Source organism: Onychostoma macrolepis, chromosome 16, assembly GCF_012432095.1.
Source record: "Onychostoma macrolepis isolate SWU-2019 chromosome 16, ASM1243209v1, whole genome shotgun sequence".
Taxonomy (NCBI): Eukaryota; Metazoa; Chordata; class Actinopteri; order Cypriniformes; family Cyprinidae; genus Onychostoma; species Onychostoma macrolepis.
The window spans coordinates 34,260,114-34,279,708 of record NC_081170.1 but is presented as its reverse complement, the minus strand read 5'-3'; the positions used below and the strand labels follow the sequence as shown (position 1 = coordinate 34,279,708).

Genomic DNA, 19,595 nt, shown 5'->3' with positions numbered 1-19,595 from the left:
ATTCTAACAAATAAGTTCTTGTTAAAAAATTAACCAAAATTAAAATTTATTTGCTTATAATTTCCACATAGGAGAGACTTGGTGTTGTTTCCAAACAAAAGGAAATATATCGGTATCAGCATCGGCTATCGGCCAAAATGAGTTGAAATATATCAGCATATCGGATATCGCCAAAAATCCAATATCGTGCATCCCTATTTTTTTTTTTTAATTTATTTATTTATTTTTTAATGTTAAGTAATGTTGTCCAGTAACTTGTTTGCATTATTTTAAGCATTGTTTTATTTATTTGTAAGGCTGATTTATGTTTGATTTATGTTGAAGTGTTTAATGGCTTTTACTGGTGAGACTTTTTTTGTAATCAGGCTCTCAAAAATTATATAAACAATTTGGATATCGATTTATCGGCCAACATATCGGTTATCGGCTTTCATTTATAAATAATTATCGGTATCGGCCAAAATGTTCATATCGGTGCATCCCTAAATGTTATATGTCAAATGAGTTAGCGGTCTAAATCATTTGGAGTCGAGAAGTTGTTCATCTGGCACATACAGGCTACAATGCACATATCAGCCAATATTAGACTTTTTTATTTTTTTTTTAATCAGCCAAAATTTAAGCGCATTGTTTGAAAATGTATATTTAATTTGACATAGTAATTTCTACTAATTTTTACTTTTAGATTACTTGTTCCATCACATGCATTTAAACACTAATAAATTAATAGGACTGTCAAAATAGATGAGAAACTTCATACTGTACAATATAATAATAGTGGTGCCTAAATGTACTTGTAGCATTTAAAACCATTGATTTTAGTGATTTAGTGTTTATTATTTAATTTAATTTACTTTTTTTTTTTTTTTAATGGCAGGTACTCTTAGATCGTGGTGCTACCAAGTTTTGTTTAAAAAAATTGAACACTTGCTTTCCTTTCATCCAATTTCAGGTCAGCTGTTCTTGTGATTAATGATTCCAGAGCTGCAGGAAATGATGTAACCCTGATTTCACATGACTTTGTTAAATGCTCCATCTGGATTCGATTTCTAAATAAATGACCTGTAAAGAGGATCTTTACTTCGATACATGTGCTGGAGTATTTTTCTTGTGAGTTGAGTACAGGTGTGTTTCTGTAAGAGTACTGACTGGAGTCCTGACGTGTCATTGTCTTTCGGCATGAAGATCACAGAGGATTTACTGTGGTTAGTTATGTGCTCCTCTTGTTGTCTTTGCAGTCCCCACCCTCCTTTATTTATGGGTAGCCTACTCCTCTTTCTTTTTCTTCTCCTTTTTAATCACGCTTCATTTATTGCCCTCATCAGGTCTGCTTTTCCGCTCGTTCCTGCAGAGTTTGCATTCCTCGGCTCGGCACTCGTGAGATTTCTAGAACTTCCTCTCTGTCTCTGTGTCATTGCTTGGATGAGAGCAGGAGAAATCCACTCAGGCTCATAAAAAGCAGAAGAGAGGGATAAGTGGCTTTTTATTCACTCAAAGCTGTTGTTTTTTCCCCTCATTTATTCTTTAGAGTGTCTCCAGCCAATGACTTAATCCTTTACTTCGAAGTGACGTCACTTTTTACAGCAGTCCTGAGACATAACTGTTGTGTTTTCTATAACAACGCAAATGAAATATTTTCTATCACAAATCGCAGCTTATGTACACTTCTCTTATGTTCACTTCTCTTTGTGTAGGTGGTGCTGGGTTTTGGTGATTTAAAATGAATATAAAAAATTTAAACTGAATTTGAAACAAATGTGAACCAATAGCCAAGTTGTTTGGGCAATTTTAGCATGTCATTTGTTTTCTAACCTTATGTATTCATCATCCTTTGTCAAATTTTTATTTTTACTCAATATATTTAATTGGAAAAATAAGACAGTTACCAATTAAATTTAGTATCCAAAAAAAACATTTTTGCATTACAGAAGCTGCATCTAAAGTAGCTTTTAGATGTGTTTACACTGCAATTACAGTTGCATAAATAACACTGGTTTATACAGTCATGGCCAAAAATATTGGCACCCTTGCAATTCTTTCAGAAAATGCAACCCTTCTCTCAGAAAATTGTTGCAATTGTTTTGGTACTCAAATTTGCATTTGAAACAACACAAAAAAACTGAAGAAAAGTCAAATCTGATACAATTCCACACAGAACCCAAAAAATGCACTGGACAAAATTATTGGCACCCTTAACTTAATATTTGGTAGCACCCAGTTTGGAAAAAATAACTGAAATCAGTCGCTTCCTATGACCATGAATGAGTTTCTCTCATTTTGGACCACTCTTCGGGTGCGTCCGAAATCACATACTTCCCTACTATATAGTATGCAAAAAACAGTATGCGAGGCGAGTAGTATGTCCGAATTCATAGTATTCGAAAAATAGTAGGCGAGAAGTACCCGGATGACCTACTACTTCCTTCCGAATTCTGTAGTAGGCGTACGATAGACACTACTATCCCATGAGGCCGCGGGAGAGGCCACGTCATATTCGAAAAATGGCGGAAAGTCGAGACGCTGCTGTCTTCAAGTGTAAAGTACCTCAGGGAAAAGCATTGTTGTTGACTGACTTGTTGAGGGTTTAACAAACAGATGAAACGATTGTGTGAATTAGGTGTAAAAAGATCTCTAATCATTAACGATCAGATGGAGTTACGTTAACCTCAATGTAGAACATCAGCTTGTTAACGCTGCTTTCTTTAAATAGACGGTTCGTTAAGCGTTAAGAATGGAAGACCCATGACCTCTGGTGGAGGCGCAGCTTTCTGACACTGGCCACTATGTTGCGCCCCCAAATTCTTTGGTAATCATCAGATTTCATGATACCGTTCACACAGTCAAGGCATCCAGTGCCAGAAGCAGCAAAGCAGCCCCAAAACATCTTTGAACCTCCACCATGTTTGATTGTAGGGACGACTTTTCTTTGAAAGCCTCATTTCTTTTTCTGTAAACAGTGCCATGATGTCCTTTACCAAAAAGCTCTACTTTTGTCTCATCTGTTCACAGTACGTTCTCCCAGAAGGATTGTGGTTTTGTCACACAAGTTTTGGCAAACTCCAGTCTTGCACTTCTTTCCTTTCTCCATGCTCAGCGTGACACACAACACAAAGTTTGAGTCAACTTTTCTCCATTTTAACTGGTTGCAAGTGTTACTTGCCACAGGTGCGTCTAAATACAAACTACAAGAGCATCACATGCTTGAAAAGCAATTATTTCTTACAATTTTGACAAGGTGCCAATAATTTTGTCCAGTCCATTTTTGAGTTCTGTGAAAAAACATTTCTTCTGTTTTTTTTTTGTGTTGTTGCAGTGCGAACAAAAACAATAAGCATGTGAATACCAAAACATTTGCAATTGGAACAATTTTCTGAGAGAAGTGTTGCATTTTCTGACAGAATTGCAAGGGTGCCGTGTTTTTTGGCCATGACTGTATAATACTGAATTTTGGAAATATCAGTTAATATCATATATTTATTTGAACATAGTTTTCCCTGTTTTAAGTGATCTGTGCCACAATCGCAGTCTTATGTAAACACTAATAATTTAGTAAGACTGTACAATATATTATTGTGGTGCATACATTTACTTGTAGCTTCTAAAAATGATTGATTTTATTGAGTTTTTTAGAATATTTTAGAATTTTAATATAGGTCATTTATCAGTAACTTGAAAATGCTTATTGGAATTAGCCATAGAATTTTAATGTTCTTGAGACAATTATTTAATTGTTTAGCCAATAAAAAATAAATACGTAAGTAAATAAATAAATAAATACATAAAATAAAATAAAATGGTTTCAACAGATTCGGCATGACTTGTATCATTTGAACCAAGAACACAAATTTCTGACAAACAGTTCACAAATTATGAACACAAATAGCCATTATTTTCAGATTACCGATAGTATTGATCCTTTAATGAGATTATTGCTTGAATACTAAAAAAAAAAAAAAAAAGTAAGAAGTCAGTGGACCCCATCACTCTTCTCTATGGCTTACACAGAACTGTGGATATTGATTGCTCAGCAGCTCTGATGAAGAGAAAATGAGCTGCTCATGGTCCAGCAGCGCTCCAGTGGCAGCATTATGTAGTTGAATGGAAGTTTTGGTCTCCAGAGTGGACCGGAGTTAGTTATGGTTAGTGCAGTCAGGCCTGGGTTGGCTCTGCACGAGTGTAATCATGTGGCTCAGTGATTTGCAGTCCAGGTCACGCAGACTCTAGAGCTAAAAGTGTCCCACACGGCCACTGTCCAAGTCTTTAGGAGATGTTTTTAAGTTTTACAGTTTGAAAATGAGTATGACTGATATCTCTATTTCACACCAGCAGATTAACTCGTGTTAATAATGTGCAGAATGGCAGCACACTAAGATCTTGCACTCACAGAGACGCTGTGTTGATGATCGTTTAGTAAGCCCACCGCAGGAGGAAACTCTGAGAGGGCTGACCCATAAATGAAATCATCATTTACTCACCCTGATGTCGTTTTAATGTGAAAAAGCTTCCCTTCTTCCGTGAAACTAAAGGCTTCTCTCTTCCATACAATAAAAGCAGAAAGATGGGTTCATACTCTCAAGCTCCAACATTGACAGAATCGTAGAAGTACAGCAAAAGCAGTCCAAGACTCGGACACTATATTCCAGTCCTTCTGAAATTCAAGTATTGGTGGTTGTTCTTCCACAGTGGATATTAATTTAGCTAATATTGTTTTTTTGGAAAATTATATTGGTTTTCATGGAATTATTGACTCTAATGTAATGCTGTTCGTTCTTTTCCATGCATTTACAAAGAATGGAGGCTGAAACATTCACGCTTTTAAAAGGGATGTAAAAGCACCAAAAAATATAATTAAAGTAGTCCGTAAAGTAGATTTTCAGTTCTTTGGTTAAAGCAGTTCACAGAATCAGTCCGAAGGAGTTGATCACTAAACAGACAGATCTGTTTCTAGAGGTCAGGCCAATGACTCAGAGATCTGGACATGGCTCTTCATTATCTGCGAATTTCTCGCAAGTTTCTCAAGACTATACTTTTACTGTGTTTTTGTGTCTTATTGAAGTTTGAAAGCATCTGCACACATTCATTGTAAATGCATGCATGATTATTGCTAAATTCTCCTTTTGTATTTGATGTAAAAATTCGCACAGGATTGGAATGACCTATGGGTGAGTAAATGATGACAAAAAGCATTTTTGGGTTCTTTTATATAAATATCAGTTTGATGCACATACAATACATACAGTACATTAGCCGTTCTGTAGCTCAAATAATACACGGCTCTTACAATACTTCCCAGGGAAAGCAAGAACTGACAAAATGTGCATCTTGAAAGCAATGTAAGTCACTTTGTATAAAAGCATCTGTCAAAAGTGTAAATGTATGCAGTGGTTTGATGAAGTGCTAATAATTGGTTGCCAAAAAAGTTATATAATGCAATTAATGTCAAGCGCACAAATTATATGCACAAAGTGCACACTTTTGGATTTGTGCTGAACAAGAGAGGTTATGTGAGCCCGAGCACATTTCCAAACATACCTGTAGTTTCAGTTTTGTTTTAAATTTGTTTAGGCTTGTTGTTTATAATGTTTCCCACTTTAATTTGTTTGATTTATACTTCATTTTTTTCATTCCTGTTCTGTTCTGAATATTGTTCAATTTAAAGGCCAAGCCAAAAAGCTGCGCTTCAACACACTGCACAGACTACAAACGACTGCAAACTAACACGTGTGTTCTGCGTCTGCGTGAGAGGAATTGAGCTTTCTATATCAGCAGCTATCAATAGTATGTATTCGTCATTCAAATGAGAAACGGAAACAAAGATACACGAGATAAATGCAGATATATGAAACATAAACAAAGCAGTAATAACAGTAATAACTTTCTTCATTTATAAAGGCTCATGTTATGAAAATATTCACATATTGGAATGCTTGGGTAAGATCATGTAACATAGGACAGCCTTCCGTCTGTGCCACCTTAATTTATTTGCTTATTTTCATAAAACAAACGCTGGTTTTCACGAGACTCACACATGTATGCGCTACGTCCTACGTGATCCGCCGGAAAGGTAGCCTCTCGTAAACGTGCCTACGATATGTAGGCAGAAGTTACACAAAACCTTTTATATCGTTTTAAATATGGGTTTCTTTTTTTTTTTTTACAAAAACGCATGGATTCACTACTGGAGGCCTTTATTCACCCCCCGGAGCCGTGTGATTCATGTTTTATTATGGATGCACACACTTTATTTGACTACGTTTGGACTGTTGAACAGAAACACCCACCCATGCCATTATAAAGCTGGGAAGAGCAAGAATAATTTTTAATATAACTCTGATTGGATTCGTCTGAAAGTCATATACATGTAGGATGCCTTAAGGGTGAGTAAAACACGTTTTTTTTTTCGACATAACATTCCTTTAATTTATATTTTAATAATAAAAATTAAACAAATCTTATCTTATTGCCCAATGTCTTCAAGTGAAACCGAACTTTTATTTTGACGGGTTGCCGTGAATACCTTTACATTTCTGTATGTATATGATATGAGGATAGTTTTTCTCAAATGAAACGGTCAAATGCTCATGAAGTGACTCTCAAAGGAGTTCTGGAGGAGATGTTCATGTATTTATGTCCTCATTTAGTGAGACAGCAAGCGTCACACGGGCTTCTGTATGAGTAAACAAACCCGCACGTCTGCGCCATACATTAACACAGAGACACGCAGAAGTCATTTAAATAGTTGTTTTGCAGCTTAATATTTACAAATAGGAGTGGGAGTGTGTTCACTTGTGTGTGCGCTTATGTTTGTCTGTGTGTGTGTGTGTGTGTGTGTGTGCGAACCGGGGCGGAACTCCACTGTGCGCGCGATACAGAGAGCGTGACCATGTAACGTAGAGACAGATATGACATGCCGTCGTGCAAATAAGATAAATAACAAGGCTATTTAGTTTGTTTAATAAAAGAACAAGGTATAGACCTGTTCTATAGGGAAGGTAACATTGAATGACTTCTTTTGTGGTCTGGCGCAATAGAAAAAATAAAATTAACTTGACTTTCAAGGGGGGCGGGGGGTGCCGTTGGGGGGGTGGGCCGCCCCTAAAATAATGGTAGGGGAAACACTGGTGTTTATTGACATGACTTAAGCATTCTGCCTGAAGCAGTTTGTTTGCCCTTGTGCTTCTGGTTTCCCTTCCTTCAGCTCTTAAGTGGGAGAAACTGAAGGTGTTTATGGTGTGTTTTTGATTTTCTGTTGCTCTAGGGTTGGTGGCCTGTTTTGAGGGATAAAGCCAGGTCACGTCAGGCCTTTCTGAGTTTGCAGAATTGGGTTTAATTGGGCTTTCTGGCTTGCTCGGAGCTATTTCGGTCTGAGGTCTCCCCTGGCGTCCCGGCTTCATGTTGGGCAGCCCTGTGCGAGGGCAATGTCGCTTTGATATGCATGTGCATGAATTACCCTCCAGCCTTCCGTTTCCCAAGAGCGTTAATAACGCTCTGACACGTTAAAGAGCTGATTAGGAATTCAGGCTATGCTTGAAGAGCATTCGTCATGGAGATCACATGGTGTTTGTGACTTATGTCCATGTGGTTGCCTCCGATTAAAGGTTCACAAGCCATTTTAAAAAATAACAACGTCTATATTGTGGGCAGGATGTGTAAATGTTCTCTTTCTGTAATGTCTTAACAGACTAGATATTTGGTTTGGCAGTTTGCGGGCTGCTATTTTCTTCCCGCTTTTGCCATTTATAGAACAAGTGCAGCTAAAGACTAGTGGCAGGACTAATCAACTAGTCTCCTGCTTTCTCACTGGAACCCGTTGACCTCAAACGCAGTGATTGTCCAGCGGGTCCCCTGGCACAGTGCAGGCCACATAGTGCAGGCCACATTATGCAGGGTGTGTATGGGAACGGCAGTAAACATGACATTTCCCTCCAGCGAGCGGCCCGTCCTAATCACAGCCCTGCTGCACAATATGCAGTAAAGGAGCCGCCACCGTCGCCACCGCGGACACGGAGACCAGGGCAGAGAGGACGTTAACCTCTCATTCTCTCCGTCTATAAGTGTAGCTGTCCTTTATTGCACAATATTGCATGCAGTGTTGGGGAAAGTTACTTTGAAAAGTAATGCATTACAATATTGCGTTATGCCATGAAGTTACTAATTGCATTACTTTTTATGGTAAGTAATGCGTTACATTACTTTTGCGTTATTTACTATGTTTTTGTCACCTGGGCTGGGCTTGCTTATTTGTTTTTTAATAACAAAAAAAACTAAAAGTTATATTTTTGGCAGAGTAAATGCCCTTTCACACCATTTGTGACCCTGGAGCACAAAACCAGTCTTAAGTCGCTGGGGTATATTTGTAGCAATAGCCAAAAATACATTGTATGGGTCAAAATGATCGATTTTTCTTTTATGCCAAAAATCATTAGGATATCAAGATCATGTTCCATGAAGATATTTCGTAAATATATCAAAACTTCATTTTTGATTAGTAATATGCATTGCTAAGAACTTCATTTGGACAACTTTTAAAGGTGATTTTCTCAATATTTAGATTTTTTTTTTGCACCCTCAGATTCCAGATTTTCAAATAGTTGTATCTCATCCCAGTATTGTCCGATCCTAACAAACCATACATCAGTGGAAAGCTTATTTATTGAATTATAATCCAAGGTCACATATGTGAAATGAATAATCCTCAGGCTGAAGGAAGTGCCTTTGCACCTCACTCACAGTTTCTCTCAATACGGTGACAGGAGAGGTATCAGTGAATACATGGGAAAACAAAGTAACTTGCATTACTTATTTGAAAAAGTAACTCTGATGTTTCATTTGTAAATAATGCATTACTTTACTAGCTACTTGAAGTAATCTGATTGCATAACTTGTGTTACTTGTAATGCGTTACCCCAACAATGATTGCATGTTTATTGAACAGATAGTTGAGCCTCTAAAATCTGATGGGTGAGTCATTTTAAAATAGCTGTTATACTGACACATCTAGGTCCTTATGCGGTGCAGAAAATAGATGGAATCATGATATGCACTGGTGTTTGTGATTTTATTAAAGCATAAAATGCATTTTAGCGTCATATAAAATACACACAGAGACTCAAAGATCTTCACTACAGCCTGTCAGTGTGAAAGTTTGGTGTAACCTGAAGCAGTTGTAACATTATTGTACAGTAGAATGTAGCTACTTCTCAAAATAAGTAATGATAAAATTAAAACATTATTTAATGGAATATCACCGCATGCTTCTTCCTTTTTAATTTTAATATTAAACCTCTGTTGTGCAGCACAAAAATAAAAGGATTTATTACATTTTCATTTGATTATAACAGTATAAACATTATAAGGCCATTATTTTAAATATTTTACGTTTTAAGTATTTGTTTAAAATGAAAAATGAATGCATCATTTATTCCACCCTAACATTTAATCAACTTGTAATTTTCAGTTTTCACTTATTGTTTGTGTGTGTTTGTCACTTTTATTATTTTGTTTTATTTTTGTCTAATTTTCTTTAGTTTTATTGTATTTTAATACTACAACTTAGACTAAACGAAAATGAGAAATGTTGCCTTGCCATCTAGTTGAATAGTTTAATGTTTTTTAAATTTTTATTTTATCTATGAATGTATATTTTATTTCAAGCAACAGAAATGTTTATGCTTTTAGTTAACTGTAATAACCATGGACACATGATGGAAGTAAAATATGCTGTGAATGTCGTTTCATGTCGACTTTTATTATATGACAGAAAAAAAGTGACAGAATACAGTAACAGTGTATAATTGTCTCTAATGGTAAATCTTCAATGCGAACTGAAATATCTTTCTCTAATGATTTTAGACCATGTTTAATGTCAGAAGATTCTATGATCTTTCTGTAGCTGTGTAATATCCTTTTCAAATGCACTGCTAATAAAAACCATTTCATCGTCATTATGATCCCTTGTGTGGTAAGAGAGCTCTGTTACGGCAAGGCTTTGACATAAAGACCACAGACGTTGTGTGTAATTTTTGCTCCCTGAGTAACGTGTAATTATTTTGGGCTATTGTATGGCTGTTGTGCAACCTCCTATATTTGAGGCCGTATTGCTGTCACTGCGGTCATTTTACATTATGGAGCCCATTTAGGAGACAGAGATGATGAAAGGGACTGCTAAAGCAGCGGTTGTCAACTGGTTTTGCTTCAGGACCCAAAAAATCTTGGGCATCCAAATACGATACCAGAATTGTTTGTCATAGAAAAGTTCACAAAATAAAAGACATGACTTTTTTTAGGACTACCATGAGCTGTAAAGCCCCAACAATACAAAAAACTATTAGCGTGATGCTTGCAGAGTAGTTCACCCAAAAATAAAACTTTACTGAACATTTACTCACCCTCAGGCCTTCCAAGATGGCGATGAGTTTGTTTCTTCATCAGATTTGGAGAAATGTGTCTCTGCATCAGTGTCTCAGCAATGGATGCTCTGCAGTGAATGGGTGCCGTCAGAATGAGAGTCCAAACAGCTGATAAAAACATCACAATAATCCACAGCACTCCAGTCCATCAGTTAACATCTGGAGAAGACAAAAGCTGCATGTTTGTAAAAAACAAATCCACCATTAATGCATTTAATAACTTTAATCTGTTGCTTCTGTTAAACATACGAGTCCATAATCCATATTTCTTTCTCCAGTGAAAAAATTCCTGTCTGAATGAGGAAAGAAATATGCACAGGTCAAGCATTTGTTTACAAGCAAAAACAGTCCAAAAACATCTCTAAACAAATATGTGGCTGGATTTTGATGAGAGACAACAGGAGATGCACTTTTTCACCGGAGGAAGCGTTATTATGGATTATGGATCAAAAAAAATAGTCAAAACAATATTTTAGTCAGAAACAATGGGCTGAAGTTAAAAACTCTTTCTTACGAACACACAGCTTTTCACTTCTCCAGATGTTCACTGATGGACTGGAGTGGTGTGGATTATTGTGATGTTTTTATCAGCTGTTTGGACTCTCATTCTGACGGCACCCATTCACTGCAGAGCATCCATTGCTGAGACACTGATGCAGAGACACATTTCTACAAATCTGATGAAGAAACAAACTCATCTACATCTTGGATGCTCAGAAGGTGAGGACATTCCCAGCAAATTTTTGTTATTGGGTTAACTATACATTTAAAGTCGCATTTAAGAATGTAAATGACTGGCGTGTCCCATGTAAAGTCTGAGCGTCCAAGAAAAGCCTGCTCTCTGTATTCATCATGTCGTGTCTCAGGTCAGGCAGTGTTTATAATGAGTGCGTTGAACTGTTGGTGTTGAGAGGTCAGCTGTAAATAAGCAGTTAGGTGACAGCGCTGACCACTAGCTCAGTCCTTTTTAGAAGGACAGCTTTCTGAATCCAAGAGGCAATGAGAAACATTCATCTGTCTGAGATACATACGCACGGCACATTGGACAATAAAATCGTCATCCGTGCCACAGGCTGTAGTTAATGTCAACACATTAGCTTCTCATTAAGTTGTCTCTTCAGTTCATGAAGACAGAGACATGTGTTTTAAAATGCCACTAGAACCTCATAAAGACAAAATAAGATGACTTCATTTTGGACCTGCGTTTGTACTCCTAGTTTTTCTTCCTTGAGTTGTTTTTCCTGGTCAGCTGAAGGCTGTTTTGACAGACAAGGGTGTGTGAGAAAGCTGGGAATTGGGTTTGGCCGTTGGCAGTGGGATACTACAGGGTGTTTTGTGCAGCTAACAAGACAAACCAACACATGCATTACTGTTCAAATGTTTGGGGTTAATTAATACGTTGCATTAAATTGAACAAAAGTGACAGCAAAGACATGCATTTTATGTTACAAAAGAATTCTGTTTCAAATAAAGTTTTCGTTCATTAAAGAATACTGAAAAAATCTAAATATAGCATGTTTTCATAAAAATATTCAGCAGCACGCCTGTTTTCAACGTTGATAATCAGAAATGTTTCTTGAGCAGCAAATCAGAATATTAGAATGATTTCTGAAGATCATGTGACTCTGAAGACTGGAGTAATGATGCTGAAAATACAGCTGCGCATCACAGGAATAAATTACAGTTTAACACACAGTCACAGAAATCAGCTCTTTTAAATTGTAATACTATTTCAGAATATTACTGTATTTTTGGTGAGAATGAGACTTCTTTCAAAAGCATTAAAAATCTTACTGACGTCAAACGCTCATATTTTCTAAATGACCCAATGAAGTAAACGTGTTGTGTGGCTGTTATTTGTTGTCTGTTTGCTCTGAGGCATCTACAGCGGCCCTGAGAAGTGTTTGCAGACTTGCGTCACAAGTAAACGGGTCACGACACACCATTGTATTATTTTACTTAAGTCCACTTATAATTTCAGTCATTTGAATCAACACCCACTGCTGTGATTGGCTAATATTATTGCAGTAGGAAAAGCACCTCTGCCATGACGCATGAAGATCTGTCTCACCGTGATATTATTCAACCTCATAGCATCCATTAATGGAGTCATTTGTCATTAGCGTTTCCAGTACGTCACAGTGGCATTTCTGGAAACCCACCAGACGTTTCTCCAGCCGGTCATTGAGACTCTCACTCCAGGAAAGTGCCGTTCTGTCCCGGGATACAGTAATAACAGACGGTTGTTTGTGTCTTAACTATCTGTGGTATGTGCTGTGCCTCTTCAGGATTTTCCTTGATGCTCTGTTAACTCATGACCGGGTTGATGGGGTTAGGTAGTGCCACATCACTTTGCCCGGACTCATTTAACTCAGTGGCCAGTGTATGTGAAGCTGAATTTCCTCTTGTGCTGCCTGGTGAACTTTCATTTTGGATGCTGACCTTTTTACCTTATTTTGTCAAAATAACAGTTGGTGGTTTGAGATCTGCCAGTATCCAATCCAACATAACAAGAAAGTTAAATCAATAGCAAGAGTCTCATTCCCAAAACATCAAATAATCGCCTCAGCATCAAATAAAATCCTGCTTTAATATACTGTATGCATGCATGTAATAAGTAGCATGGGTCTTGTTGATTAAACTGGATTTCATGATGTGCACATGCTATTCTAAGGCTTTTAATTTTAGTTAAATGTGTATCAATTTTGTTTGTTTTTTGTTGTTGTTGTTTTTAAATAATACTGTTTAGGTTTAATTCATTTTTAGTTCAGTTTAATGTCAGTATTCAGTAGTGTTCAGTATTTTTCAGTATTTTAATAAAATGCATTTTAAAATATAATACAATAGAAAAGTTTTTACTGCATTTTTAATCAAATAAATGCAGCCCTGGTGAACAGAAGAGACTTCTTTCAAAAACACAAAACAAATTGTACTGACTCCAATCATTGAATGCTAGTTTATACACATTCTTGTATAGAAACACACAATCTGAAGTGAGAACAGATTTAGATTTACAACACAATTATCTTCATCAGCATTGCTGCAAAAGGCCGTGTTTTAAAGATTATTGTATATTGTACTTTTCTGGTCAGTTTTCTCTTTTGGATCAAATACTCACATGACAGAGCTACAGTTTGAAGAATCATGCTGAGCAAGATCGTTAAACAGTCATGTTTATATCTAGCTACCTGAATAACATCTGGTTTAAGAGCACGGGCATTTGAAGGAAAGTCTATCACCCCCTCGAGTACTGAGGTTTGTTACTGCCACACTAATGCAAGTTAAATATGTTCATCAAACAGATCACCTGCTGTGTGTTGGCCACGTGTTGTGCATTAATATACTTCAGTCAAATATGTTCATGGTCTGAAGATATCTGACTCTAGTCACTGCATTTCCTCGCCAGGTCCTTCTTGAAAGATCAGACAGACCTGGTTAATATCAATAAAACATGTGCCGTGTGGGACGGCTGTAGGAAAATGCCTCCGGTCACACCCCTGCATACTTGCTGTCTTATCGAAATCTCACACCATTGTTAGCACACAGTTTCGAGATTCTGCCGCTGTGCCCGTCTCAGTCCGCTGGCATCTGAGGCATCAGAAGCAGCTTCAGCGACTCTGAGTTTCTGACATATCACCAACTTGGTTATGAGGTGTGGAATTATTATTAAATCATTCATTATGCTTCGTTTAACTGTCAAGTCCAAAGTAACCACAGGCAGCGTTTTACTCAGCACTCAAATACAGGTTCCAAAGAGTTTTTTTCTTTGCCACCTTTTTTTTTTCTTAATTAGAAGAACATTTAAAAAAAAAAAAAAAGAAATTTCACTATAAAGAACCTTTTGTGGAATTGAATTGATGCTAAAAGTTATTCAAAGAACCAATAATGCCAATAAAGAAGCTTTATTTGAAGGAAGGACACAGTGGTAGTTGCTCAGGGTTTCAGGATTTAAACCTGCAACCTTTGGTTTACTAGATATTTACCCAGTCAACCACACCTACCCAAAGATGTTAGACTGGCAGTGCCAGTCCTATGGCGCTTTTCCACTGCGTGGTACGACTCAGCTCGGCTTGCATTTCCACTGCAGTTTAGTACCGCTTTAGAGTGGGCGGGATTATTCACATGTCGTTATAGTTGCGCCGTCTCTACTGCCATGACTCCATCAAGCTCTCTCTGGATCCGCTCCTCAACGAGAGGAACGTCTGTGCTTCCTCAACAGACCACGAAACCATTTTTTGCTTGTTAAAAAAATGTGCGCTCATTCAAAACAGTTGCGTTCGATCCTTCGCTGGCTGTGCGGATTTAAATCTAGCAGCGATTTAAAGTTTGACGATTCTCTCCGGCCAATCAGTGATCGGCAGAGTTTACACGTCACGTTTTGGTAACGATACGGTTCGCTTGTAACCTCAACCGAGGTGGTACTGAAAAAAGTACCGGGTACCAGGTACTGTACCCAGTGGAAAACCCCCCAAAAGTAACCCTTTCACTGTCAACAAACAACAGCCAGTAATACAATAAAAAAGAAAATAGGACAAATACAATAGAAAAAAGATACAAATGAAGTAAACGATTTTGCGTACTAAACATAATAGACTGTTGTACAGAAATGGAGCATGAAAATTAAACACTGCATAGTCTTCACCGTTTTAATTAAATGTACATTGATTAATCGCATCCAAAAGAAATTTTTTTTTTTTACATAATATATGTGTGTGTACTGTGTATATTTATTATATAAAGATACACACATTCAGCATATATACCGTATTGTCCCGAATATAAGACGACCCTGATTATAAGACGACCCCCCTTTTTCCAGATGTACCTGTTGGAAACCTGTTGGTTTTTTGTTTTTTTTCTCTCTCTCTCTCTGTAAAACACATTTATTCTTAAATTATTTTCATATTGCATATTTTTCCAATTCTAATTTTTGTTTTGAAAGTATGGTAAATACTGGTAAAATGTACCAACAATGACATTGGAAAATTTTGATATACCATTGAAATAACAGGTAGCCCATCTGAATTATATAACAATTAGGCTATCCAACTCATAGTAGCCTACCAAAATGTTATTATCAGTAGACGTGAAATCTTATTGTAGTCTTTAAATCTGCGTACTGTCTTATGTTTTAAAATCACTTACAGAGGAAGTTTGGTCCCATCAGGCTAACATGACAGTCACGACTCCTGTAAGCTTTTCTTTTTCATTTGTTTTCATTCGCGATCTTTACAACACGCATTATATTACATATTTCATGGCACACTCGTTTTATGCGTTTTTGGCGCCACCTATTGTTGTGGGTGTATTATTGACATGTCAAAGTCTAGACCCTGAATATAAGATGAACGCGTTTTTTCAGATGTATTTCCAAGGAAAAAACATTGTCTTATATTCGGGTCAATACGGTATTTAAAATATTTACGTGTATATATTTATATTAATATAAATTACATCATATGTAAGGGATAATCAACGGCTAGCCGTGCATTAAAGGATTTTAATGCACGACGTGGAGGCAAAGAACCGCCCGATGAGAAGCGGAGGGTGGTTACCTCCCATCAGTGGGTGGGGCTAAACAGGCAGTGCTGTAGAAGCAGGCGTTGATCATCTTCTGCAGAAGTGGTGCTCTTCATAGAGTAGAACATTCCAAATGCTGTCATTTTTGGCAGACTTCCTTCAATATAAGCTTTTAGACTGTTTTAGACTGTCAAAAGGTCAAGAGAATTTTGGTTTCTCAGTTCATGACCCCTTTAAAGTTCTCCCTGCATCTCTTCCACTTTTCAAAACACTCTGGTGGGGGCTGAGTCACTTGATTTGTGATTTGACGTTTTGTTAAAAACGCCTGGCAGGAGACTGTATATTACAATAGTCATGTCATATGATTTAACTGATATGGATGTAACATAGGAAGTGCGACAGCGCATCGCTTCAAAGGGAAGAAATGGAATGTGACAGTGTTTTCATAATCGTTGGAAGCCAAAATCAAAAATGAAATTAAAATTCTGTTAATCGCACAGCCCTAGTCATTAAATCATCTTTGAGAGCAAGAGGGCCCCCTGGTGGTTTGCGGCCCCACGCAACTTTCATGCTTTGCCTATAGGAAAGACCAGTTTGTTGGACTGGTCAAACTAAAAGAAGATCTGTTTAGCTGAATGTTAAAGCAAGGTCTGGGAAATCAACAGGTCCAGTGAAATATACTGGCTTCTTGCCACATGTAATCCACTTTTGGGAGTAATCCTACAAAGTTCATCGTCCAGTGGGAAAGCATTTTGTTTGCAACTTGTTGCTTTTTCAATGAGCACTCCAGAGTTCATGAGGTTCATGGCATCTCATCTTTTAAAGATATTCTGTCAAATAGTCAGCCTGTGCAGCCTGTTTGTTTACTTGAGTACTCGACAGATCAATCGAACGTGTACCAATAATGCCTGGAATTAACATTTTAATTACAACAGTCAGCACACATGACTCACACATTGAAGTCAGTGGATGTTGCAGGTGTAGTTTCTTCTGTGTCTTTGTGGAGAAACATGCTCATCTTCCAGCTCAACATCCAGACCTCATCATACTCTTCTCAGCAGATGCGCAACCAAGAAATGACAAACATTTAAGTCCTTTTTATCTCAATAAAATTTGAGTCTTTTATATAATTACTCAGATTACAGAACAAACCGTGATCTTTCTGCAGGAAGTGCCTCATCACAAGCGCATGTATGAGTCATATAATGTGCTGTTCTGCACCTGTTTTTCTCCTTTGAAGAGCTGACTTTGCAGCAAGATCTGTCAGTTTCATATCTCGTAGAATCTGATGTTTGGTCAGTGCTCTGCAGCTGTGACCTGCTGTTTATTTTGATCAGGCTAACGGAAAGACTGTTTAACTTGAGTCAAAATGACCATTGACAGTGAAGTATGAACTTCAAACAAAATCCATAATCAACAGCAAATGTTGTTTTCAGTCTGCACTAATTAATAAATGCAGTGTCCACGTGTTCAAATACATGAGCTGCGGTGCTCATGTGGACAATCGGTGTCCACGTGTACGCTCTTAAAAATAAAGGCGCTTCACGATGCCATAAAGAACCTTTAACATCTGAAGGACCTTTCTGTTTCACAAAAGGTTCTTTGTGGCGAGTCAGGTTCTTCAGATTATAAAAAGGTAAGAAAGAGATGGTTCTTTAAAGAACCTTTGACTGAATAGTTCTTTGTGGAACCAAAAATGGTTCTTCTATGGCATCTCTGTGAAGCACCTTTATTTTTAAGAGTGTACATGCTCTAATTTTCATCAGTTTCAATGAATTCAATCCGATTTCAGAAAATGTTCCGTTTGTATGAATCCTTAAAAAAAAATTGATTCACATTTTATTTGACATGCATTTTTGTATTTTGAAGAAATGTTTATTAAATATTCAGTTTCATTCAATGGCAAGTTCATAAGATGTCAATAGACATATTCTTGTTGGTAAGAAGGTATTTTTGAATCTGACTGAGAAGATTCAGGCATTTGCATACTTAGTTTTTTTCCTTCTGATCAAATTATTTTAGGTCTAAATCGTTCCTTTCTATACAATATATGTTTCATTCAGATGGAGCTCAATTGGAGCATTTGAAGTCTTTGCATTAAGGCTTTTTTTGAACTATTAGTTTGATTGTCAGCGGGTTATTTGGTTTCACTTTATTTTGATGGTCCCTTTAACATATTCTGTTGACTATAAGTAACGTTGCACCTACATAATACACTAACTCTCATTAGAGTGTTAGTACAGTATAAGTAGATTGGTAGGGTTAGGGTTAGAATAAGTTGACATACTTGCAAAGTTACTTATAGTCAGTAGATTATCTGTTGGGAGACTATCACCATAAAGAGTTGGCAGATATTAATCAGACAGCCTACTACTCTACTGAGAGTTTGTCAACAAGTAAGTGCAAAGTTACTTATTGTTAACTGAATGTTCAAAAGGGACCATCAAAATAAAGTGTTACCGATTATTTTGGTGTATGTAAACGTAGCAGATTTTTTTTTGACAGGAACGTTTTTGTGTTCCTTGTTTGAACGTCATGTTTTGACTCTCTAAAGACCTCACCTTTGGTTGATTGGGTTTAGAAATGTCCTGAGACAGAATCAAACTACAGTTGCTTAAACTGTAAGAAACCGATGTTTCACGAGTTTGTGTACCTTACTTTACAATGTGCTGCAATGCTGCCTGTTTGGTATGAACTGTGAAAAATTTAGGGGTGTAAAAATGCAACAATTTGATTTCATATTTAGCTTTTGGTTTCAGGGGCTGGAATTCAGAGCCAGAATTATATTATTACCTAGTAAAGATAAAATATTGAGGCTTGTGCATGTTTCCATGTCTCTTTTTGATTTAAAATAGACTTAATAACAGCTCATGTTCTCTCTCTTCCAGTCGGTGGTGAAGACGGGCCGGCTGCTCATCAGTCATGAGGCTCCGGTGACCGGAGGATTCGCAGCTGAGATCAGCTCTACGGTTCAGGTGAGAATCAGATGGGAAATCAAGACTCTTGTGGATGTCATGCTTTACATGTGGAGCAGAATGCAGAAGCGTTTCATTAGTGTTCATTTTCTGTTTTTGACACTATAACTAAATAATCTTTGGACTTAAGGAATAAAAATTTTGCCTTTTATTGGTAGACCTGTGACTAGTTGCATAAACTTAGCCTCTACGTTAAAACTCAGCTATGCATTCTTAAGGAAATCTTCTTGTACTACGTCATCAACCTTCAGAACTCAGGAAATCTCTGGATGTGTTCTTGATATCAAGGATGCATCTGAGGAATGTTGTATTTTTAATGAGCTCAGACAGTCAGTTGAGCAACAAGATTACAAAATGAACAAATTTTGTGTCCTCTTGTCCTTCCTAGTTTGTTTTTTCCAGGTTAAAGTCCGGTCTTCACAACAACGCAAGTCCTTTCTTTGAATCCTTGAAATTCAGAAGCAGACTGGCTTAAGAACTAGTCTGACCAACTAGTAGTTAGTCAAGGGGCAATCTGCCTTATTTTTTGGATTCAAACTGAGGGTCAAAGTGTTTCAAGAAACATTTCTTAATATTATCAATGCTGAAAACAGTTATAGTTTTGCGGAAACGCTTTTTAAGGATTCTTTGATGAACTGAAAGTTGAAAAGAACAGCATTTAATTTAACATAGAAATCTAACATTATAGATG

General features: G+C 37.1%; 1 protein-coding gene across 1 annotated transcript in view; it reads left to right on the top strand.

The window, feature by feature from the left end:
• The window catches only part of bckdhb (branched chain keto acid dehydrogenase E1 subunit beta), an 85,836-nt gene that overhangs the window by 54,412 nt on the left and 11,829 nt on the right, over positions 1-19,595 (top strand). Inside the window, exon 9 of the mRNA XM_058747533.1 lies at positions 18,818-18,904. Within this exon, the coding sequence (XP_058603516.1) occupies positions 18,818-18,904 (87 nt within the window). The remainder of the gene's footprint in view (positions 1-18,817; positions 18,905-19,595) is intronic.